The 27,042-nt window shown below is 47.7% G+C and overlaps 1 protein-coding gene across 2 annotated transcripts in view; it reads right to left on the bottom strand.

Annotated features, from left to right (window-relative positions):
- Nucleotides 1-22,837, bottom strand: part of UEVLD (UEV and lactate/malate dehyrogenase domains) — a 42,641-nt gene extending 19,804 nt beyond the window's left edge. Inside the window, exons 1-8 of one of the 2 annotated variants that reach the window (XM_088451785.1) lie at nucleotides 22,786-22,837; nucleotides 22,526-22,570; nucleotides 19,404-19,488; nucleotides 18,928-18,993; nucleotides 14,998-15,161; nucleotides 13,074-13,209; nucleotides 12,690-12,790; nucleotides 11,100-11,208 (exon numbers count right to left, since the gene is read on the bottom strand). In XM_088451785.1, the coding sequence (XP_088307911.1) occupies nucleotides 11,100-11,208; nucleotides 12,690-12,790; nucleotides 13,074-13,209; nucleotides 14,998-15,161; nucleotides 18,928-18,993; nucleotides 19,404-19,488; nucleotides 22,526-22,570 (706 nt within the window). In that variant the 5' untranslated portion in view covers nucleotides 22,786-22,837. Of the gene's footprint in view, nucleotides 1-11,099; nucleotides 11,209-12,689; nucleotides 12,791-13,073; nucleotides 13,210-14,997; nucleotides 15,162-18,927; nucleotides 18,994-19,093; nucleotides 19,173-19,403; nucleotides 19,489-22,525; nucleotides 22,571-22,785 lie in introns of those variants that run through there. The other variant, XM_088451786.1, reaches the window with a different exon arrangement.
- Nucleotides 22,838-27,042: the final 4,205 nt, after the last annotated feature.

The raw sequence follows: 27,042 nt of genomic DNA, 5'->3' as shown, positions 1-27,042 counted from the left end.
CACTACTGCTATCTCACATCTGTAATAGCTCACAGTCCTGTGTATACATCTGTAACAACAGCCACAGCTCAGCCAGCATAGAGACGCCCACTACTGCTATCTCACGTCTGTAATACCTCCCAGTCCTGTGTATACATCTGTAACATCAGCCACAGCACAGCCAGCATAGACACACACTACTCCTATCTCACATCTGTAATACCTCACAGTCCTGTGTATACATCTGTAACATCAGCCACAGCACAGCCAGCATAGAGATACCCACTACTGCTATCTCACATCTGTAATACCTCACAGTCCTGTGTATACATCTGTAACATCAGCCACAGCTAAGCCAGCATAGAGACACTCACTACTGCTATCTCACATCTGTAATACCTCACAGTCCTATGTATACATCTGTAACATCAGCCACAGCACTGCCAGCATAGAGACACCCACTACTGCTATCTCACATCTGTAATACCTCACAGTCATGTGTATACATCTGTAACATCAGCCACAGCACAGCCAGCATAGAGACACCCACTACTGCTATCTCACATCTGTAATACCTCACAGTCCTGTGTATACATCTGTAACATCAGCCACAGCACAGCCAGCATAGAGCCACCCACTACTGCTCTCTCACATCTGTAATACCTCACAGTCCTGTGAATACATCTGTAACATCAGCCACAGCACAGCCAGCATAGAGACGCCCACTACTGCTATCTCACATCTGTAATAGCTCACAGTCCTGTGTATACATCTGTAACATCAGCCAGAGCTCAGCCAGCATAGAGACGCCCACTACTGCTATCTCACATCTGTAATACCTCACAGTCCTGTGAATACATCTGTAACATCAGCCACAGCTCAGCTAGCATAGAGACGCCCACTACTGCTATCTCACATCTGTAATAGCTCACAGTCCTGTGTATACATCTGTAACATCAGCCAGAGCTCAGCCAGCATAGAGACGCCCACTACTGCTATCTCACATCTGTAATAGCTCACAGTCCTGTGTATACATCTGTAACAACAGCCACAGCTCAGCCAGCATAGAGACGCCCACTACTGCCATCTCACGTCTGTAATACCTCCCAGTCCTGTGTATACATCTGTAACATCAGCCACAGCACAGCCAGCATAGACACCCACTACTCCTATCTCACATCTGTAATACCTCACAGTCCTGTGTATACATCTGTAACATCAGCCACAGCACAGCCAGCATAGAGATACCCACTACTGCTATCTCACATCTGTAATACCTCACAGTCCTGTGTATACATCTGTAACATCAGCCACAGCTAAGCCAGCATAGAGACACTCACTACTGCTATCTCACATCTGTAATACCTCACAGTCCTATGTATACATCTGTAACATCAGCCACAGCACTGCCAGCATAGAGACACCCACTACTGCTATCTCACATCTGTAATACCTCACAGTCATGTGTATACATCTGTAACATCAGCCACAGCAAAGCCAGCATAGAGACACCAACTACTGCTATCTCACATCTGTAATACCTCACAGTCCTGTGTATACATCTGTAACATCAGCCACAGCACAGCCAGCATAGAGCCACCCACTACTGCTCTCTCACATCTGTAATACCTCACAGTCCTGTGTATACATCTGTAACATCAGCCACAGCTCAGCCAGCATAGAGACGCCCACTACTGCTATCTCACATCTGTAATACCTCACAGTCCTGTGTATACATCTGTAACATCAGCCACAGCTCAGCCAGCATAGAGACACCCACTACTGCTATCTCACATCTGTAATACCTCACAGTCCTGTATATACATCTGTAACATTAGCCACCGCTCAGCCAGCATAGAGACGCCCACTACTGCTATCTCACATCTGTAATACGTCACAGTCCTGTGTATACATCTGTAACATCAGCCACAGCTCAGCCAGCAGACACCCACTACTGCTAACTCACATCTGTAATACGTCACAGTCCTGTGTATACATCTGTAACATCACCCACAGCTCAGCCAGCATAGAGACACCCACTACTGCTATCTCACATCTGTAATACCTCACACTCCTGTGTATACATCTGTAACATCAGCCACAGCACAACCAGCATAGAGACACTCACTACTGCTATCTCACATCCGTAATACCTCACAGTACTGTGTATACATCTGTAACATCAGCCACAGTACAGCCAGCATAGAGACACCCACTACTGCTTTCTCACATCTGTAATACCTCACAGTCCTGTGTATACATCTGTAACATCAGCCACAGCACAGCCAGCATAGAGGCACCCACTACTGCTATCTCACATCTGTAATACCTCACAGTCCTGTGTATACATCTGTAACATCAGCCACAGCACAGCCAGCATAGAGACACCCACTACTGCTATCTCACGTCTGTAATACCTCACAGTCCTGTGTATACATCTGTAACATCAGCCACAGCTCAGCCAGAATAGAGACACCCACTACTGCTACCTCACATCTGTAATACCTCAGTCCTGTGTATACATCTGTAACATCAGCCACAGCACAGCCAGCATAGAGACACCCACTACTGCTTTCTCACATCTGTAATACCTCACAGTCCTGTGTATACATCTGTAACATCAGCCACAGCACAGCCAGCATAGAGGCACCCACTACTGCTATCTCACATCTGTAATACCTCACAGTCCTGTGTATACATCTGTAACATCAGCCACAGCACAACCAGCATAGAGACACTCACTACTGCTATCTCACATCCGTAATACCTCACAGTACTGTGTATACATCTGTAACATCAGCCACAGTACAGCCAGCATAGAGACACCCACTACTGCTTTCTCACATCTGTAATACCTCACAGTCCTGTGTATACATCTGTAACATCAGCCACAGCACAACCAGCATAGAGACACTCACTACTGCTATCTCACATCTGTAATACCTCACAGTCCTGTGTATACATCTGTAACATCAGCCACAGCACAGCCAGCATAGAGGCACCCACTACTGCTATCTCACATCTGTAATACCTCACAGTCCTGTGTATACATCTGTAACATCAGCCACAGCACAGCCAGCATAGAGGCACCCACTACTGCTATCTCACATCTGTAATACCTCACAGTCCTGTGTATACATCTGTAACATCAGCCACAGCACAGCCAGCATAGAGACACCCACTACTGCTATCTCACATCTGTAATACATCACAGTCCTGTGTATACATCTGTAACATCAGCCACAGCACAGCCAGCATAGAGACACCCACTACTGCTATCTCACATCTGTAATACCTCACAGTCCTGTGTATACATCTGTAACATCAGCCACAGCACAGCCAGCATAGAGACGCCCACTACTGCTATCTCACATCTGTAATAGCTCACAGTCCTGTGTATACATCAGTAACATCAGCCACAGCACAGCCAGCATAGAGACACCCACTACTGCTATCTCACATCTGTAATACCTCACAGTCCTGTGTATACATCTGTAAAATCAGCCACAGCCAGCATAGAGACACCCACTACTGCTATCTCACATCTGTAATACCTCACAGTCCTGTGTATACATCTGTAACATCAGCCACCGCTCAACCAGCATAGAGACACCCACTACTGCTATCTCACATCTGTAATACCTCACAGTCCTGTGTATACATCTGTAACATCAGCCACAGCCAGCATAGAGACGCCCACTACTGCTATCTCACATCTGTAATACCTCACAGTCCTGTGTATACATCAGTAACATCAGCCACAGCTCAGCCAGCATAGAGACCCCACTACTGCTATCTCACATCTGTAATATCTCACAGTCCTGTGTATACATCTGTAACATCAGCCACAGCTCAGCCAGCATAGAGACACCCACTGCTGCTTTCTCACATCTGTAATACCTCACAGTCCTGTGTATATATCTGTAACATCAGCCACAGCCCAGCCAGCATAGAGACACCCACTACTGCTATCTCACATCTGTAATACCTCACAGTCCTGTGTATACATCTGTAACATCAGCCACCGCTCAACCAGCATAGAGACACCCACTACTGCTATCTCACATCTGTAATACCTCACAGTCCTGTGTATACATCTGTAACATCAGCCACAGCCAGCATAGAGACGCCCACTACTGCTATCTCACATCTGTAATACCTCACAGTCCTGTGTATACATCAGTAACATCAGCCACAGCTCAGCCAGCATAGAGACCCCACTACTGCTATCTCACCTCTGTAATACCTCACAGTCCTGTGTATACATCAGTAACATCAGCCACAGCTCAGCCAGCATAGAGACGCCCACTACTGCTATCTCACATCTGTAATATCTCACAGTCCTGTGTATACATCTGTAACATCAGCCACAGCTCAGCCAGCATAGAGACACCCACTGCTGCTTTCTCACATCTGTAATACCTCACAGTCCTGTGTATACATCTGTAACATCAGCCACAGTTCAGCCAGCATAGAGACGCCCACTACTGCTATATCACATCTGTAATACCTCACAGTCCTGTATATACATCTGTAACATCAGCCACCGCTCAGCCAGCATAGAGACACCCACTGCTGCTTTCTCACATCTATAATACCTCACAGTCCTGTGTATACATCTGTAACATCAGCCACCGCTCAGCCAGCATAGAGACACCCACTACTGCTATCTCACATCTGTAATACCTCACAGTCCTGTGTATACATCAGTAACATCAGCTACAGCTCAGCCAGCATAGAGACACCCACTACTGTTATATCACATCTGTAATACCTCACAGTCCTGTATATACATCTGTAACATCAGCCACCGCTCAGCCAGCATAGAGACACCCACTACTGCTATCTCACATCTGTAATACCTCACAGTCCTGTGTATACATCAGTAACATCAGCCACAGCTCAGCCAGCATAGAGACACCCACTACTGCTATCTCACATCTGTAATACCTCACACTTCTGTGTATACATCTGTAACATCAGCCACAGCACAGCCAGCATAGACACCCACTACTGCTATCTCACATCTGTAATACCTCACAGTCCTGTGTATACATCTGTAACATCAGCCACAGCTCAGCCAGCATAGAGACACCCTCTACTGCTATCTCACATCTGTAATACCTCACAGTCCTGTGTATACATCTGTAACATCAGCCACAGCTCAGCCAGCATAGAGACACCCACTACTGCTTTCTCACATCTGTAAAACCTCACAGTCCTGTGTATACATCTGTAACATCAGCCACAGCACAGCCAGCATAGAGACACCCACTACTGCTATCTCACATCTGTAATACCTCACAGTCCTATGTATACATCTGTAACATCAGCCACAGCTCAGCCAGCATAGAGACGCCCACTACTGCTATCTCACATCTGTAATACCTCACAGTCCTGTGTATGCACCTGTAACATCAGCCACAGCTCAGCCAGCATAGAGGCACCCACTACTGCTATCTCACATCTGTAATACCTCACACTCCAGTGTATACATCTGTAACATCAGCCACAGCACAGCCAGCATAGACACCCACTACTATCTCACATCTGTAATACCTCACAGTCCTGTGTATACATCTGTAACATCAGCCACAGCTCAGCCAGCATAGAGACACCCTCTACTGCTATCTCACATCTGTAATACCTCACAGTCCTGTGTATACATCTGTAACATCAGTCACAGCTCAGCCAGCATAGAGACACCCACTACTGCTTTCTCACATCTGTAATACCTCACAGTCCTGTGTATACATCTGTAACATCAGCCACAGCTCAGCCAGCATAGAGACGCCCACTACTGCTATCTCACATCTGTAATACCTCACAGTCCTGTGTATACATCTGTAACATCAGCCACAGCACAGCCAGCATAGAGACACCACTACTACTATCTCACATCTGTAATACCTCACAGTCCTGTGTATACATCGGTTACATCAACCACAGCTCAGCCAGCATAGAGACACCCACTACTGCTATCTCACATCCGTAATACCTCACAGTCCTGTGTATACATCGGTTACATCAACCACAGCTCAGCCAGCATAGAGACACCCACTACAGCTATCTCACATCTGTAATACCTCACAGTCCTGTGTATACATCTGTAACATCAGCCACAGCACAGCCAGCATAGAGACACCCACTACTGCTATCTCACATCTGTAATACCTCACAGTCCTGTGTATACATCAGTAACATCAGCCACAGCTCAGCCAGCATAGAGACACCCACTACTGCTATCTCACATCTGTAATACCTCACACTCCTGTGTATACATCTGTAACATCAGCCACAGCTCAGCCAGCATAGAGACACCCTCTACTGCTATCTCACATCTGTAATACCTCACAGTCCTGTGTATACATCTGTAACATCAGCCACAGCTCAGCCAGCATAGAGACACCCACTACTGCTTTCTCACATCTGTAATACCTCACAGTCCTGTGTATACATCTGTAACATCAGCCACAGCACAGCCAGCATAGAGACACCCACTACTGCTATCTCACATCTGTAATACCTCACAGTCCTATGTATACATCTGTAACATCAGCCACAGCTCAGCCAGCATAGAGACGCCCACTACTGCTATCTCACATCTGTAATACCTCACAGTCCTGTGTATGCACCTGTAACATCAGCCACAGCTCAGCCAGCATAGAGGCACCCACTACTGCTATCTCACATCTGTAATACCTCACACTCCAGTGTATACATCTGTAACATCAGCCACAGCACAGCCAGCATAGACACCCACTACTGCTATCTCACATCTGTAATACCTCACAGTCCTGTGTATACATCTGTAACATCAGCCACAGCTCAGCCAGTATAGAGACACCCTCTACTGCTATCTCACATCTGTAATACCTCACAGTCCTGTGTATACATCTGTAACATCAGTCACGGCTCAGCCAGCATAGAGACACCCACTACTGCTTTCTCACATCTGTAATACCTCACAGTCCTGTGTATACATCTGTAACATCAGCCACAGCTCAGCCAGCATAGAGACGCCCACTACTGCTATCTCACATCTGTAATACCTCACAGTCCTGTGTATACATCTGTAACATCAGCCACAGCACAGCCAGCATAGAGACACCACTACTACTATCTCACATCTGTAATACCTCACAGTCCTGTGTATACATCGGTTACATCAACCACAGCTCAGCCAGCATAGAGACACCCACTACTGCTATCTCACATCCGTAATACCTCACAGTCCTGTGTATACATCGGTTACATCAACCACAGCTCAGCCAGCATAGAGACACCCACTACAGCTATCTCACATCTGTAATACCTCACAGTCCTGTGTATACATCTGTAACATCAGCCACAGCACAGCCAGCATAGAGACACCCACTACTGCTATCTCACATCTGTAATACCTCACAGTCCTGTGTATACATCTGTAACATCAGCGACAGCTCAGCCAGCATAGAGACACCCACTACTGCTATCTCACATCTGTAATACATCACAGTCCTGTGTATACATCTGTAACATCAGCCACAGCACAGCCAGCATAGAGACACCCACTACTGCTATCTCACATCTGTAATACTTCACAGTCCTGTGTATACATCTGTAACATCAGCCACAGCTCAGCCAGCATAGAGACACCCACTACTGCTATCTCACATCTGTATTACCTCACAGTCCTGTGTATACATCAGTAACATCAGCCACAGCTCAGCCACCATAGAGACACCCACTACTGCTATCTCACATCTGTAATACCTCACAGTCCTGTGTATACATCTATAACATCAGCCACAGCACAGCCAGCATAGAAACACCCACTACTGCTATCTCACATCTGTAATACCTCACAGTCCTGTGTATATATCTGTAATATCAGCCACAACTCAGCCAGCATAGAGACACCCACTACTGCTATCTCACATCTATAATACCTCACAGTCCTGTGTATACATCTGTAACATCAGCCACAGCTCAGCCAGCATAGAGACACCCACTACTGCTATCTCACATCTGTAATACATCACAGTCCTGTGTATACATCTGTAACATCAGCCACAGCACAGCCAGCATAGAGACACCCACTACTGCTATCTCACATCTGTAATACCTCACAGTCCTGTGTATACATCTGTAACATCAGCCACAGCTCAGCCAGCATAGAGACACCCACTACTGCTATCTCACATCTGTAATACCTCACAGTCCTGTGTATACATCTGTAACATCAGCCACAGCTCAGCCAGCATAGAGACACCCACTACTGCTATCTCACATCTGTAATACCTCACAGTCCTGTGTATACATCTATAACATCAGCCACAGCTCAGCCAGCATAGAGACGCCCACTACTGCTATCTCACATCTGTAATACCTCACAGTCCTGTGTATATATCTGTAATATCAGCCACAACTCAGCCAGCATAGAGACACCCACTACTGCTATCTCACATCTATAATACCTCACAGTCCTGTGTATACATCTGTAACATCAGCCACAGCTCAGCCAGCATAGAGACACCCACTACTGCTATCTCATATCTGTAATACCTCACAGTCCTGTGTATACATCTATAACATCAGCCACAGCACAGCCAGCATAGAAACACCCACTACTGCTATCTCACATCTGTAATACCTCACAGTCCTGTGTATACATCAGTAACATCAGCCACAGCACAGCCAGCATAGAGACGCCCACTACTGCTATCTCACATCTGTAATACCTCACAGTCCTGTGTATACATCTGTAACATCAGCCACAGCTCAGCCAGCATAGTGACACCCACTACTGCTATCTCACATCTGTAATACCTCACAGTCCTGTGTATACATCAGTAACATCAGCCACAGCTCAGCCAGCATAGAGACCCCCACCACTGCTATCTCACATCTGTAATACCTCACAGTCCTGTGTATACATCTGTAACATCAGCCACAGCTCAGCCAGCATAGAGACACCCACTACTGCTATCTCACATCTGTAATACCTCAAGGTCCTGTGTATACATCTGTAACATCAGCCACAGCACAGCCAGCACAGAGACACCCACTACTGCTATCTCACATATGTAATACCTCACAGTCCTGTGTATACATCTGTAACATCAGCCACAGCTCAGCCAGCATAGACACCCACTACTGCTATCTCAAATCTGTAATACCTCACAGTCCTGTGTATACATCTGTAACATCAGCCACAGCACAGCCAGCAGAGACTCCCACTACTGCTATCTCACATCTGTAATACCTCACAGTCCTTTGTATACATCTGTAACATCAGCCACAGCTCAGCCAGCATAGACACCCACTACTGCTATCTCACATCTGTAATACCTCACAGTCCTGTGTATACATCTGTAACATCAGCCACAGCACAGGCAGCATAGAGACACCCACTACTGCTATCTCACATCTGTAATACCTCACAGTCCTGTGTATACATCTGTAACATCAGCCACAGCTCAGCCAGCATAGAAACGCCCACTACTGCTATCTCACATCTGTAATACCTCACAGTCCTTTGTATACATCTGTAACATCAGCCACAGCTCAGCCAGCATAGACACCCACTACTGCTATCTCACATCTGTAATACCTCACAGTCCTGTGTATACATCTGTAACATCAGCCACAGCTCAGCCAGCATAGAGACACCACTACTGCTATCTCACATCTGTAATACATCACAGTCCTGTGTATACATCTGTAACATCAGCCACAGCTCAGCCAGCATAGAAACGCCCACTACTGCTATCTCACATCTGTAATACCTCACAGTCCTGTGTATACATCTGTAACATCAGCCACAGCTCAGCCAGCATAGAGACACCCACTACTGCTATCTCACATCTGTAATACCTCACAATCCTGTGTATACATCTGTAACATCAGCCACAGCTCAGCCAGCATAGAGACACCCACTACTGCTATCTCACATCTGTAATACCTCACAGTCCTGTGTATACATCTGTAACATCAGCCACAGCTCAGCCAGCATAGAGACACCACTACTGCTATCTCACATCTGTAATACATCACAGTCCTGTGTATACATCTGTAACATCAGCCACAGCTCAGCCAGCATAGAAACGCCCACTACTGCTATCTCACATCTGTAATACCTCACAGTCCTGTGTATACATCTGTAACATCAGCCACAGCTCAGCCAGCATAGAGACACCCACTACTGCTATCTCACATCTGTAATACCTCACAGTCCTGTGTATACATCAGTAACATCAGCCACAGCTCAGCCAGCATAGAGATGCCCACTGCTGCTTTATCACATCTGTAATACCTCACAGTTCTGTGTACACACCGGTAACATCAGACCCTCACACACAATTACAGCAGCTCTGACCTGTCATAGAAATTAAATGTCTCGTCGCACGCAGAGAGTACTCAAGCTGAGTATACTGTTGCAGTGGCTAATTTATGCATGCCCATGTAACGGCTTTCAAATGGACCACCGTCACCACCCCCAAACACTGACGGCCTGCGACTCTGCAATGGCTTTCTATGTGCGTGCTTGATTGCAGTGCTATCCTGCGCACTGCAATGCAAACGCAAGCGCAGTACGCACCATCGGCCGATCTGCGTACACGGTTGCAATTGCGATCCATGCCGAATCAGGCCCATTGTTGTTTAGAGCAGAGGTTCCCAAACCCTGTCATTACAGTCCATGTTTTAGCGTGGATATCCTTAAAACCTGGACTGTACTAGCGGAGTTTGGGAACCTCTTGTTTAGAGGTTATTTATGTACTATTCTCAGGACTGAATCAGCATACAGGACTAAACGAAGGAAAATAAAAAGACCTGGAAAAGTATTTTGTCTGAAGGGAACAGACAGCGACAGGTTCTCTCATGTTTTACATTTGGTGACACGGAAAGGTGGGTTGTTCCACAGCAGATCATGGAACCGGACAATGCAGACAAAGCCAGGAGAGCGCCTTACCCTAAAGCTGGGGCCTGCAGACCCGTAGAAGGAGTTTTGCACAAGTTGGTGACTGTGTGCATTGGAGATCAGTCACTAATTTATATTGTTACATGTGAACGTATTTTGCTTTGTCTTTTTCTAGGATGAGTGAGCGCACAGGGCAGAGCAAGTGAACGTCCGGTACCTTTACTGACTTCCACGTTCGGAATGCCGAAAGCCTCCAAGTCCATCGCGCCTCCTCCTTTGGATCCTCCATCACTGATGTCAAGAAGAACCAGTTTGTCCGCAGCCCTCTAGAAAAAACACAACTGATGTCGTGACCCAATGACTTTACCGAAAACAGCTACAGCCAATCACAGAGGGGCTTCCTGTATTGCACAGACTTTTCTCCCCTACCCCTATGGTGAATGTACGGATATACACATGGATGTTAGGGGCAATGCACAGAGCCTGTAGGGCATGCAGCATGAGTTTTACCTGTGTCGTATAATTGGTAATGGCGTGCATATTCACAGCCACAACCCTTAATGAGGATACGCAGATCTGCATTTCATGGCCATTTATCATACAACTTAGTTTCAGCCAGAGGTGCGGCTGACATCACAGCCTCCATTACACAGCGTAACAGCAGCCTCACGTCACTACTCTGTGCTCCTCCCACTATATAACGCCAGGGGCGTATTTGTAATGGGTACACCCATAGTTAGTTATACTTACCTTTCTGCAGATTCCGGTGTCCTGCTCTGCATCATCAGACCGGCGCTGCAGAGCAGTAAAGAAAAAATCGCAGGGAAAATGGCGGCAGCCATTTTTCCGGTGACTTGTGCATGTGCAGAAAAGATGTCCACGGAAAAAAGTGTGGGTGTCATTTTCCCGAGACTGGCGCATGTGCAGTAGATTCTGGCATGAAGCCAGAATCTACTGCGCTGACAGAGAGGAGGGGGCCCAAATGGAGGCTACAAACGGGTCCCCTCCTCTCTTAAAACGCCCCTGTATAACTGTCAGTCTGTGGCTTCCTGCTGCCTCCATTCCCCTCCTCACATCATGTCACTGCCCCTGTCACATGCAGTCCTGTCCTCACTAACACATCACTCATCTCCTGATATACTCTGTGCTGCTGGGGACCTTGCTCCTCACCGTGCAGCCCAGCATTTGCACGCCGGTAGCCCCCATGCAGCCCAGCATTTACACCCCGGTAGCCCCCATGCAGCCCAGCATTTGCACCCCGGTAGCCCCCATGCAGCCCAGCATCTGCACCCCGGTAGCCCCCATGCAGCCCAGCATCTGCACCCCGGTAGCCCCCATGCAGCCCAGCATTTGCACCCCGGTAGCCCCCATGCAGCCCAGCATTTGCACCCCGGTAGCCCCCATGCAGCCCAGCATCTGCACCCCGGTAGCCCCCATGCAGCCCGGCACCTGCACCCCGGTAGCCCCCATGCAGCCCAGCATTTGCACCCCGGTAGCCCCCATGCAGCCCAGCATTTGCACCCCGGTAGCCCCCATGCAGCCCAGCATTTGCACCCCGGTAGCCCCCATGCAGCCCAGCATTTGCACCCCGGTAGACCCCATGCAGCCCAGCATTTGCACCAAGGTAGACCCCATGCAGCCCAGCATTTGCACCCCGGTAGCCCCCATGCAGCCCAGCATTTGCACCTGTCATGTCCCTTTAGCTGGTTCCTAACCATATCCTGGGGAGGAGTGATCGCCCCCTCTAAATTCCTGTGCTCCCCGGTTGGGATGATGGGGACATATACATTAGCATTACTGTGCGTACCTTAGCAGATATGGCCAATAAACAAGCCATGGCCAGGTCTCCGGCTCCCACCACTGTGACTTTGCCCCTGCTCGGGGAGCTGACATCTATGCTGGACACACCTGGGAATGTAATAAAACACACAGAGCATATTATGTGCCGCAGCTAAACCGCTAAGAACCGTTGTCTCCTGCCTCCCTGGAATCCCGTGCAACCGATGACAGCGCCAGACCTGCTGACATACCCAGGCTAGCCCAAACGCCACGTCGCGCAGCCATAAATACACAGCAGCTAAGATCAGATCATAGGGCCACCATTTTTATCATTATAACAGGTTAATGGGAGCAGCAGCAGCACACTTATCTAAGGGGGGGGGGGATCCCTTATTTCACATGTCGCTCTTACCGTCAGTGACCTGCGAGATGAACGAGAGCAGCTCCCTCTGTCTGGCTGCGTCCGTGGCTGATAGAGAATACAGGGGGAGTTCCTCTTCAAACTTTGCCCCCATTTCCTTCATCAGGCCGATGACTGTAGACTTGGGCTGAAAGAGGCTGTATGTTACATTCTAACACATCAATGACACGGCTGACTAACAAGATGACATATACATATATATATATATATATATATATATACACACACACACACACACACATTTTCATATATATAATATACACACATACATACACACATATATACATACATCTATATATATATATATATATATATATATATATATATTTAGATAGATAGATAGATAGAACCTTTCACGTACAGCCATTTCACTTTTAACAAAGGATTCTTCATATCTTTTGTTTTGAGTGAAATGAAGACGAAAAAAAAAAATGTACCCAGACCCCAGTCTTCCCCTGGCCCAGCAGGTGCACAGAAGGTTTGGTTGGTCCAGCGCCTCTGTCCTGTCTCCTGAATTTAGCAGGCGATGATGTTGTCGATACCCTGTATGACCTTCCCATTCATGCCTGTGGGCAGTGCAGGTGGGAGGGGCACTGACAACACTACTGCAAGTTTTAAAAAATAAATCCTAGGAGGAGGGAGGATCGCAGGGCTGGAAAGCGAGTTTGGGTAGCGTGGAATATGGTAATGATGGATCTTTATATTTGATTTTATTTAAATGAAGCTCATCCAAAACAACATTTTTGGAGGGGGGATTTTTATTTTTAAAAATAAATAGTGTGTATTTATCATTTACACTATGTGGAATTAACCAGTTTTCAACTAGGATCAGTGAAATCAACATCTTGTATGCTAAATTACTATTCTTGAGACTAAAGCCAATCAATTCACTAACTACCAGCTACATCATGTATCAGTGATGTCACTGGTTCCTTAGTGTATGGATAGGCTGAATTCTCAGTGATGTCACTGGTTCCTAGTGAATGGATAGTCTGCATTCTCAGTGATGTCACTGGTTCCTAGTGTATGGATAGGCTGAATTCTCAGTGATGTCACTGGCTCCTAGTGAATGGATAGGCTGCATTCTCAGTGATGTCACTGGTTCCTAGTGAATGGATGGGCTGCACTCTCAGTGATGTCACTGGTTCCTAGTGAAGGGATAGGCTGCATGCTCAGTGATGTCACTGGTTCCTAGTGAAGGGATAGGCTGCATGCTCAGTGATGTCACTGGTTCCTAGTGAGTGGATAGGCTGCATTCTCAGTGATGTCACTGGTTCCTAGTATATGAATAGGCTGCATTATCAGTGATGTCACTGGTTCCTAGTGAATGGATAGGCTGAATTCTCAGTGATGTCACTGGTTCCTAGGCTGAATTATCAGTGACATCACTGGCTGCATTATCATAAATCTTGGTTCGGGTCATTAACGCTGCCTCTATTTTAAGTAGGTGACAGATGCAATTTATCGTCTAATCTGTTTTCAGATTCATCAGATTAAATAGTAAATATGGCACAAGATGCTGGTGTGACTTTCATAGTGCTGTGGACGTTTACCATGGTACGCCTGTGCCTTTACACTGCCATTGTACATTCTGAAAATGAATTTCTGAGGTCAAAAGCGGCTGAAATGATTGCAATTAAAGTTTATTGTATTTACAGTTGAATGTGCAATTGCCATTTACTACCATGTTTGCTTTTTAATAACAAAGCTACAACTGGAAACACCAGTCTTGTTAGTTATAATTACAAGGTGAAACGCATCACAGCACGAGGCAGTGTCATGTGACAGACCTGCAGTACACAGAATAATATATAAAGTGGCATAATGTGTAATACACAGGGCAATAGGTTTCGTTTTCCCAGCAGTCAGACATTACACAGACTATGGATAGGGCTCTGTGAGGTATAGTACTTACATGGCTCCAATTCTGAAGGTACGGCAAATATATCCTTCCCTGCGCATCTATGTGTTTCCCAAACCGGATTCCCATACTCTCTGTTGGCTTCAGAAAACATAGCGGGGGAGCAAAGGGGTGCGAGTCCAACAGCCACAGGCAGATGGGGATATTGTAAGAGTTTCCTTCAAAGCAGAATGTTACTTTATTAGACATAGGCAGACTGGCATTCTCTTGAAAAATGGCGTTCAGTCCTTGTTAGTGAGAACCCCCAAGCGTCAGCGAGCCATTGCCCTGGCACTCAACTAAGCGTCAGCTAGCCATTGCCCTGGCACCCAACCAAGCATCAGCTAGCCATTGCCCTGTCTACCAACCAAGCGTCAGCTAGCCATTGCTCTGGCACCCACCCAAGCGACAGCGAACCATTGTCCTGTCACCCACCCAAGCGACAGCGAACCATTGCCCTGTCACCCACCCAAGCATCAGCGAGACATTGCTCTGGCACCCACTCAAGGGACAGCGAGCCATTGCCCTGTCATCCACCCAAGCATCAGCGAGCCATTGCCCTGTCACCCACCCAAGCATCAGAAAGCCATTGCCCTGGCACCCACCCAAGCGTCAGCGAGACATTGCCCTGGCACTCACCCAAGCATCAGCGAGACATTGCCCTGGCACCAACCCAAGCATCAGCGAGACATTGCCCTGGCACTCACCCAAGCATCAGCAAGACATTGCCCTGGCACTCACCCAAGCTTCAGCGAGACATTGCTCTGGCACTCACCCAAGCGTCAGCTAGCCATTGCCCTGTCACCCAAAAAAAAGCGTCAGCGAGCCATTCAGGTGTCACCCACCCAAGCGTCAGCGAGTCATTGCCCTGGCACCCACCCAAGCGTCAGCTAGCCATTGCTCTGGCACCCACCCAAGCGACAGCGAACCATTGCCCTGTCACCCACCCAAGCGACAGCGAACCATTGTCCTGTCACCCACCCAAGCGACAGCGAGATATTGCCCTGGCACTCACTCAAGCATCAGCGTGACTTTGCCCTGGCACTCACCCAAGCATCAGCGAGACATTGCTCTGGCACCCACTCAGGGGACAGCGAGCCATTGCCCTGTCATCCACCCAAGCGTCAGAGAGCCATTGCCCTGGCACCCACCCAAGCATCAGCGAGACATTGCCCTGTCATGCACCCAAGCGTCAGCGAGACATTGCCCTGGCACTCACCCAAGCATCAGCGAGACATTGCCCTGGCACTCACCCAAGCATCAGCGAGACATTGGCCTGTCACCCACCCAAGCGTCAGCAAGCCATTGCCCTGGCACCCAACCAAGCATCAGCTAGCCATTGCGCTGGCACCCACCAAGCGTCAGCGAGCCATTGCTCTGGCACCCACCCGACAGCTAGCCATTGCCCTGTCACCCAACCGTCAGCGAGCCATTGCCCTATCACCCACCCAAGCGTCAACGAGCCATCGCCCTGTCATCCACCCAAGCATCAGCGAGCCATTGCCCTGGCACCCACCCAAACGACAGCAAGCCATTGCTCTGGCACCCACCCACGTGACAGCAAGCCATTGCCCTGGCACCCAACCAAGCGTCAGCGAGCCATTGCCCTGTCACCCAACCAAGCGTCAGCGAGCCATTGCCCTGGCACCCAACCAAGCATCAGCGAGCCATTGCCCTGGCACCCAACCAAGTGTCAGCGAGCCATTACCCTGTCACTCACCCAAGAGTCAGCTAGCCATTGCTCTGGCACCCACCCAAGCAACAGCAAGCCATTGCCCTGTCACCCAACCAAGCGTCAGCGAGCCTTTGCCCTGGCACCCAACCAAGCGTCATTGAGCCATAGCTGTGTCAACCACCCAAGCGTCAGCGAACCATTGCCCAGGCACCCACCCAAGCGTCATTGAGCCATAGCTGTGTCAACCACCCAAGCGTCAGCGAACCATTGCCCAGGCACCCACCCAAGTGTCAGCCATTGCTCTGACCTCAGCATGTCATACTTCCGAAACCCTCGTTACAGCGTCAGAGATGTGGGCAGCTGGCGTTCAGCCCATGTCACATGAAAATTTTAGGAATACACAGCAGGAAAGCTATAAAGTGTCAATTAGGGAGAATGCTTATAAATACAATACTGTTTATATGGCAGATCCGTAATAAAACACTGTAAGTGTGGTACTGACAGGTTATGTTCATTCATGATACTATATAGGCATTTGCTGGCGAGAAAGAACTCTGAGGACACGTCTTATACCCATGGTAATTCAATAATTCCAGCACATCACCCACAGGCACATAGAGACACTGCATACATCCCTACTGCCCTGTATTTAGGTGGGATACCCATGATTTGAGGGGACTGTCCTGACACTCCAAAGACCATGACATTTGTCCAGATTCCAGGACAGTTGGGAGGTGGACACAGCTTTTTAGACGCGCTGGACCCATAGGATGTGGCATGTCCCAACTTGACATGTAGCGTATCCATGTCCCAATCTCACACGTACCGACTCCAGAAATATAAAAAGATGGCTGGTGCGCCCTATATTTACTAATTTGAGTAGGATTGTAAAAGCATCAAATCACCACATTGATGTAGTCAGTGCCACCATCTTGTGCTGTGTGTGTATCCCTGCCCAGCATACAGACACCCTTCATCATACACACAGGGTCACTGGGAGATATAATCACCACATTTATGTAGTCAGTGCCACCATCTTGTGCTGTGTGAATATCCCTGCCCAGCATACAGACACCCTTCATCATACACACAGGGTCACTGGGAGATATAATCACCACATTTATGTAGTCAGTGCCACCATCTTGTGCTGTGTGAATATCCCTGCCCAGCATACAGACACCCTTCATCATACACACAGGGTCACTGGGAGATATAATCACCACATTTATGTAGTCAGTGCCACCATCTTGTGCTGTGTGAATATCCCTGCCCAGCATACAGACACCCTTCATCATACACACAGGGTCACTGGGAGATATAATCACCACATTTATGTAGTCAGTGCCACCATCTTGTGCTGTGTGTGTATCCCTGCCCAGCATACAGACACCCTTCATCATACACACAGGGTCACTGGGAGATATAATCACCACATTCATGTAGTCAGTGCCACCATCTTGTGCTGTGTGTGTATCCCTGCCCAGCATACAGACACTCTTCATCATACACACAGGGTCACTGGGAGATATAATCACCACATTTATGTAGTCAGTGCCACCATCTTGTGCTGTGTGTGTATCCCTGCCCAGCATACAGACACCCTTCATCATACACACAGGGTCACTGGGAGATATAATCACCACATTTATGTAGTCAGTGCCACCATCTTGTGCTGTGTGTGTATCCCTGCCCAGCATACAGACACCCTTCATCATACACACAGGGTCACTGGGAGATATAATCACCACATTTATGTAGTCAGTGCCACCATCTTGTGCTGTGTGTGTATCCCTGCCCAGCATACAGACACTCTTCATCATACACACAGGGTCACTGGGAGATATAATCACCACATTGATGTAGTCAGTGCCACCATCTTGTGCTGTGTGAGTATCCCTGCCCAGCATACAGACACCCTTCATCATACACACAGGGTCACTGGGAGATATAATCACCACATTGATGTAGTCAGTGCCACCATCTTGTGCTGTGTGAATATCCCTGCCCAGCATACAGACACCCTTCATCATACACACAGGGTCACTGGGAGATATAATCACCACATTGATGTAGTCGGTGCTACCATCTTGTGCTGTGTGAGTATCCCTGCCCAGCATACAGACACCCTTCATCATACACACAGGGTCACTGGGAGATATAATCACCACATTGATGTAGTCAGTGCCACCATCTTGTGCTGTGTGAGTATCCCTGCCCAGCATACAGACACCCTTCATCATACACACAGGGTCACTGAGAGATATAATCACCTTGGAATTTGGTTGGGACGGTCCCTGTGAGGTTCAGCAGGTCCTTCTGAGAACCGTCTTTAAAAGCTGAAAACAAACAATAAAAATAAAACGTTTACCATCAAATATTGATTCCATGGCACCGGGCAGCGCGTTACACAGGCCAAGACACGCAGGCGATTCTTACTAGTGACATAAAGGGGTTTTCCGCCTTCAGACGGCTCTTGGGCATCCTCTGTTACCGAACGCAACCAGCAGTCCGGGCAGTGGTGGCAGCAGGGTCAGGAGGCAGCGGTTAGCGCAGTCGGTTACCCACTAAGGGTGCGTAGTAAATTCAGCGTCAGAACTGGCTTTGGCTTCAGCTCTATTAGGGCACAGACTAGGCCTACGTTTTGGTAAAATGTAGCTAATAAGCCCATGTGTGCCTTGTCCCAGAACTTATCTGCAACGAGAGGGTTCCGGGTGCCTACTCTACTTCCTATTACGGTGAAACTTACTGTACGTGTCCATGGAATAAGTGAAGTTTGGATACATTTTGTGAACATCTTTTAACTCCTCAGTGGTCAGGTCTCGAAATTTATACTGTGAAAAGAAAAGGAAACCGGTTCTCATTACCAACAGCAAACTACAAGCGACATACTGCGGACGCGGTTATAGTAAAAGATAAGGGTCTTATTCTAAGTCGCATGTACGCGGCTGCATTCAGCCATTTTCCACTTACTGCGCACGCGCCCTCCGGGCTGAATACGCAGCTTGGCAGAGGTATACAAGGACCACAGCTGTTTCTCTGGAGATGCTATATGGGCATTTGTGGTTGGTAGCTGGGCAGCACCAATGCAAACGCGCACACAAGAGGAAGGTCTCGTGGCTGTGACGCCGGCATTTAGCCGACACTATTCTGAGCGGCCGCATTTGGACTGAATTTGAATAGCTGACACATTCCATAGCTAGGGAATAGTGATTCACTTTAGTTATTCTTATTACGTTACTAACATCACCATTGGCCACATCTATGTATAATCATAGACGTGTAGGGAGAGCACCTGTCCCCACCTGCGCGGTTGGATTAATGTTGCATTACCCATGTACTGCGCACGTCTATAAACGTCAAAGTGGACACAGCTCCCAAACTTGTGGGAGAGAGAACTGGACCAACAATTGCAACAAAACAGGAAAAGCCGGAGCTGTATGTCATCTACTAACTACAGGGACATCGTCAGGACTAAATGTAACTGGTGTCACCTGTACAGCGTCTTTCTACAGCGGTAATTACTGATTAACGCTGTACTGTATAACTAGCAAACGTCATAATACTAGCGCTATTACTAACAGCCCAGTGACCCATACTAGCGCTATTACTAACAGCCCAGTGACCCATACTAGCGCTATTACTAACAGCCAAGTGACCCATACTATCTCTATTACTGACAGCCCAGTGACCCATACTAGCGCTATTACTGACAGCCCAGTGACCCATACTAGCGCTATTACTGACAGCCCAGTGACCCATACTAGCGCTATTACTGACAGCCAAGTGACCCATACTAGCGCTATTACTAACAGCCAAGTGACCCATACTAGCGCTATTACTAACAGCCAAGTGACCCATACTATCTCTATTACTGACAGCCCAGTGACCCATACTAGCGCTATTACTGACAGCCCAGTGACCCATACTAGCGCTATTACTGACAGCCCAGTGACCCATACTAGTGCTATTACTGACAGCCCAGTGACCCATACTAGCGCTATTACTGACAGCCCAGTGACCCATACTAGCGTTATTACTAACAGCCCAGTGACCCATACTAGTGCTATTACTGACAGCCAAGTGACCCATACTAGCGTTATTACTACCAGCCCAGTGACCCATACTAGTGCTATTACTGACAGCCAAGTGACCCATACTAGTGCTATTACTAACAGCCAAGTGACCCATACTATCTCTATTACTGACAGCCCAGTGACCCATACTAGCGCTATTACTGACAGCCCAGTGACCCATACTAGCTCTATTACTGACAGCCCAGTGACCCATACTAGCGCTATTACTGACAGCCCAGTGACCCATACTAGCGCTATTACTAACAGCCAAGTGACCCATACTATCTCTATTACTGACAGCCCAGTGACCCATACTAGCGCTATTACTGACAGCCCAGTGACCCATACTAGCGCTATTACTGACAGCCCAGTGACCCATACTAGCGCTATTACTGACAGCCCAGTGACCCATACTAGCGCTATTACTAACAGCCAAGTGACCCATACTAGCGCTATTACTAACAGCCAAGTGACCCATACTATCTCTATTACTGACAGCCCAGTGACCCATACTAGCGCTATTACTGACAGCCCAGTGACCCATACTAGCGCTATTACTGACAGCCCAGTGACCCATACTAGCGCTATTACTGACAGCCAAGTGACCCATACTAGCGCTATTACTGACAGCCCAGTGACCCATACTAGCGCTATTACTGACAGCCCAGTGACCCATACTAGCGCTATTACTGACAGCCAAGTGACCCATACTAGCGCTATTACTGACAGCCCAGTGACCCATACTAGTGCTATTACTGACAGCCCAGTGACCCATACTAGCGCTATTACTGACAGCCCAGTGACCCATACTAGCGTTATTACTAACAGCCAAGTGACCCATACTAGTGCTATTACTGACAGCCAAGTGACCCATACTAGCGCTATTACTGACAGCCAAGTGACCCATACTATCTCTATTACTGACAGCCCAGTGACCCATACTAGCGCTATTACTGACAGCCCAGTGACCCATACTAGCGCTATTACTGACAGCCCAGTGACCCATACTAGCGCTATTACTGACAGCCAAGTGACCCATACTAGCGCTATTACTAACAGCCAAGTGACCCATACTAGCGCTATTACTAACAGCCAAGTGACCCATACTAGCGCTATTACTGACAGCCCAGTGACCCATACTAGCGCTATTACTGACAGCCCAGTGACCCATACTAGCGCTATTACTGACAGCCAAGTGACCCATACTAGCGCTATTACTAACAGCCAAGTGACCCATACTAGCGCTATTACTGACAGCCAAGTGACCCATACTAGCGCTATTACTGACAGCCAAGTGACCCATACTAGCGCTATTACTAACAGCCAAGTGACCCATACTAGCGCTATTACTGACAGCCAAGTGACCCATACTATCTCTATTACTGACAGCCCAGTGACCCATACTATCTCTATTACTGACAGCCCAGTGACCCATACTAGCGCTATTACTGACAGCCAAGTGACCCATACTAGCGCTATTACTAACAGCCAAGTGACCCATACTAGCGCTATTACTGACAGCCAAGTGACCCATACTAGCGTTATTACTGACAGCCCAGTGACCCATACTATCTCTATTACTGACAGCCCAGTGACCCATACTAGCGCTATTACTGACAGCCCAGTGACCCATACTATCTCTATTACTGACAGCCCAGTGATGAGTACTAGAGCTTATTACTAACAGCCCGGTGATGAGTACTAGTAGTAATGGTGCTAATATAAACAAACCAGTAATAGTGACACTAGTAGTAATAGTGATGATAGTAATAATAATCCAGTGATCAGTACTCACCTTTCCCAGCCTCTGCCTCACCAGCTCCACATTAAACTCCATCATCTGTGGAATAGGTAATATACACTCACTGTACTAATATATACACTCACTGTACTAATATATACACTCACTGTACTGATATATACACTCACTGTACTAATATATACACTCACTGTACTGATATATACACTCACTGTACTAATATATACACTCACTGTACTAATATATACACTCACTGTACTAATATATACACTCACTGTACTGATATATACACTCACTGTACTGATGTATGTACTGTACACACTGACTGAGCGTCTCTTCCTGCTTCCTCCCCACAGCCCGGGACCAAGTTCCAGCTGGGAGGAGCCGTCTCACCCCCCAGCCCCGGCCATACTGCATCCAGGGCAGGCTCTCAGTCAGCCAGCAGCCGGAGTGTTGTGTATGTGTAATAGTGTGACAGCAACATACTGTACACCTCAGTGTGCGTGCCTATCTGTAATACAGGGAGATGAGTGTGTGCCTATCTGTAATACAGGGAGATGAGTGTGCCTATCTGTAATACAGGGAGATGAGTGCGTGCCTATCTGTAATACAGGGAGATGAGTGCGTGCCTATCTGTAATACAGGGAGATGAGTGCGTGCCTATCTGTAATACAGGGAGATGAGTGTGTGCCTATCTGTAATACAGGGAGATGAGTGCGTGCCTATCTGTAATACTGGTAGATGAGTGTGCCTATCTGTAATACAGGGAGATGAGTGCGTGCCTATCAGTAATACAGGGAGAGGAGTGCGTGCCTATCTGTAACACTGGGAGATGAGTGTGTGCCTATCTGTAATACAGGGAGATGAGTGTGCCTATCTGTAATACAGGGAGATGAGTGCGTGCCTATCTGTAATACAGGGAGATGAGTGTGTGCCTATCTGTAATACAGGGAGATGAGTGTGCCTATCTGTAATACAGGGAGATGAGTGCGTGCCTATCTGTAATACAGGGAGATGAGTGCGTGCCTATCTGTAATACAGGGAGATGAGTGCGTGCCTATCTGTAATACAGGGAGATGAGTGCGTGCCTATCTGTAATACTGGGAGATGAGTGTGCCTATCTGTAATACAGGGAGATGAGTGCGTGCCTATCAGTAATACAGGGAGAGGAGTGCGTGCCTATCTGTAACACTGGGAGAGGAGTGCGTGCCTATCTGTAACACTGGGAGATGAGTGTGTGCCTATCTGTAATACAGGGAGATGAGTGTGCCTATCTGTAATACAGGGAGATGAGTGCGTGCCTATCTGTAATACAGGGAGATGAGTGTGTGCCTATCTGTAATACAGGGAGATGAGTGTGCCTATCTGTAATACAGGGAGATGAGTGCGTGCCTATCTGTAATACAGGGAGATGAGTGCGTGCCTATCTGTAATACAGGGAGATGAGTGCGTGCCTATCAGTAATACAGGGAGAGGAGTGCGTGCCTATCTGTAATACAGGGAGATGAGTGCGTGCCTATCTGTAATACAGGGAGATGAGTGTGTGCCTATCTGTAATACAGGGAGATGAGTGTGTGCCTATCTGTAATACAGGGAGATGAGTGCGTGCCTATCTGTAATACTGGTAGATGAGTGTGCCTATCTGTAATACAGGGAGATGAGTGCGTGCCTATCTGTAATACAGGGAGATGAGTGTGCCTATCTGTAATACAGGGAGATGAGTGCGTGCCTATCTGTAATACAGGGAGATGAGTGCGTGCCTATCTGTAATACAGGGAGATGAGTGTGCCTATCTGTAATACAGGGAGATGAGTGCGTGCCTATCTGTAATACAGGGAGATGAGTGCGTGCCTATCAGTAATACAGGGAGAGGAGTGCGCCTATCTGTAATACAGGGAGATGAGTGTGCCTATCTGTAACACAGGGAGATGAGTGTGCCTATCTGTAACACAGGGAGATGAGTGCGTGCCTATCTGTAATACAGGGAGATGAGTGCGTGCCTATCTGTAATACAGGGAGATGAGTGCGTGCCTATCTGTAATACAGGGAGATGAGTGCGTGCCTATCTGTAATACAGGGAGATGAGTGCGTGCCTATCTGTAATACAGGGAGATGAGTGCGTGCCTATCTGTAATACAGGGAGATGAGTGCGTGCCTATCTGTAATACAGGGAGAGGAGTGCGTGCCTATCAGTAATACAGGGAGAGGAGTGCGTGCCTATCTGTAATACAGGGAGAGGAGTGCGTGCCTATCTGTAATACAGGGAGATGAGTGCGTGCCTATCTGTAATACAGGGAGATGAGTGCGTGCCTATCTGTAATACAGGGAGATGAGTGCGTGCCTATCTGTAATACAGGGAGATGAGTGCGTGCCTATCAGTAATACAGGGAGAGGAGTGCGTGCCTATCTGTAATACAGGGAGAGGAGTGCGTGCCTATCTGTAATACTGGTAGATGAGTGTGCCTATCTGTAATACAGGGAGATGAGTGCGTGCCTATCTGTAATACAGGGAGATGAGTGTGCCTATCTGTAATACAGGGAGATGAGTGCGTGCCTATCTGTAATACAGGGAGATGAGTGCGTGCCTATCTGTAATACAGGGAGATGAGTGTGCCTATCTGTAATACAGGGAGATGAGTGCGTGCCTATCTGTAATACAGGGAGATGAGTGCGTGCCTATCAGTAATACAGGGAGAGGAGTGCGCCTATCTGTAATACAGGGAGAGGAGTGTGCCTATCTGTAATACAGGGAGATGAGTGTGCCTATCTGTAACACAGGGAGATGAGTGCGTGCCTATCTGTAACACAGGGAGGTGAGTGCGTGCCTATCTGTAATACAGGGAGGTGAGTGTGTGCCTATCTGTAATACAGGGAGATGAGTGTGTGCCTATCTGTAATACAGGGAGATGAGTGTGCCTATCTGTAATACAGGGAGATGAGTGCGTGCCTATCTGTAATACAGGGAGATGAGTGTGTGCCTATCTGTAATACAGGGAGATGAGTGTGCCTATCTGTAATACAGGGAGATGAGTGCGTGCCTATCTGTAATACAGGGAGATGAGTGTGTGCCTATCTGTAATACAGGGAGATGAGTGTGCCTATCTGTAATACAGGGAGATGAGTGCGTGCCTATCTGTAATACAGGGAGATGAGTGTGTGCCTATCTGTAATACAGGGAGATGAGTGTGTGCCTATCTGTAATACAGGGAGATGAGTGTGCCTATCTGTAATACAGGGAGATGAGTGCGTGCCTATCTGTAATACAGGGAGATGAGTGTGTGCCTATCTGTAATACAGGGAGATGAGTGTGCCTATCTGTAATACAGGGAGATGAGTGCGTGCCTATCTGTAATACAGGGAGATGAGTGTGTGCCTATCTGTAATACAGGGAGATGAGTGTGCCTATCTGTAATACAGGGAGATGAGTGCGTGCCTATCTGTAATACAGGGAGATGAGTGTGTGCCTATCTGTAATACAGGGAGATGAGTGTGTGCCTATCTGTAATACAGGGAGATGAGTGTGCCTATCTGTAATACAGGGAGATGAGTGCGTGCCTATCTGTAATACAGGGAGATGAGTGTGTGCCTATCTGTAATACAGGGAGATGAGTGTGCCTATCTGTAATACAGGGAGATGAGTGCGTGCCTATCTGTAATACAGGGAGATGAGTGTGTGCCTATCTGTAATACAGGGAGATGAGTGTGCCTATCTGTAATACAGGGAGATGAGTGCGTGCCTATCTGTAATACAGGGAGATGAGTGCGTGCCTATCTGTAACACAGGGAGATGAGTGTGCCTATCTGTAACACAGGGAGATGAGTGCGTGCCTATCTGTAACACAGGGAGGTGAGTGCGTGCCTATCTGTAATACAGGGAGATGAGTGCGTGCCTATCTGTAATACAGGGAGATGAGTGCGTGCCTATCTGTAATACAGGGAGATGAGTGCGTGCCTATCTGTAATACAGGGAGATGAGTGCGTGCCTATCTGTAATACAGGGAGATGAGTGTGCCTATCTGTAATACAGGGAGATGAGTGCGTGCCTATCTGTAATACAGGGAGATGAGTGTGTGCCTATCTGTAATACAGGGAGATGAGTGTGCCTATCTGTAATACAGGGAGATGAGTGCGTGCCTATCTGTAATACAGGGAGATGAGTGTGTGCCTATCTGTAATACAGGGAGATGAGTGTGTGCCTATCTGTAATACAGGGAGATGAGTGTGTGCCTATCTGTAATACAGGGAGATGAGTGTGCCTATCTGTAATACAGGGAGATGAGTGCGTGCCTATCTGTAATACAGGGAGATGAGTGTGTGCCTATCTGTAATACAGGGAGATGAGTGTGCCTATCTGTAATACAGGGAGATGAGTGCGTGCCTATCTGTAATACAGGGAGATGAGTGTGTGCCTATCTGTAATACAGGGAGATGAGTGTGCCTATCTGTAATACAGGGAGATGAGTGCGTGCCTATCTGTAATACAGGGAGATGAGTGTGTGCCTATCTGTAATACAGGGAGATGAGTGTGTGCCTATCTGTAATACAGGGAGATG

This window comes from Taudactylus pleione, unplaced genomic scaffold (assembly GCF_031769625.1).
Source record: "Taudactylus pleione unplaced genomic scaffold, aTauple2 ptg000027l, whole genome shotgun sequence".
NCBI lineage: Eukaryota > Metazoa > Chordata > Amphibia > Anura > Myobatrachidae > Taudactylus > Taudactylus pleione.
Note: the sequence above shows the minus strand (reverse complement) of the source record. Positions and strands in the feature narration are given on the sequence as shown.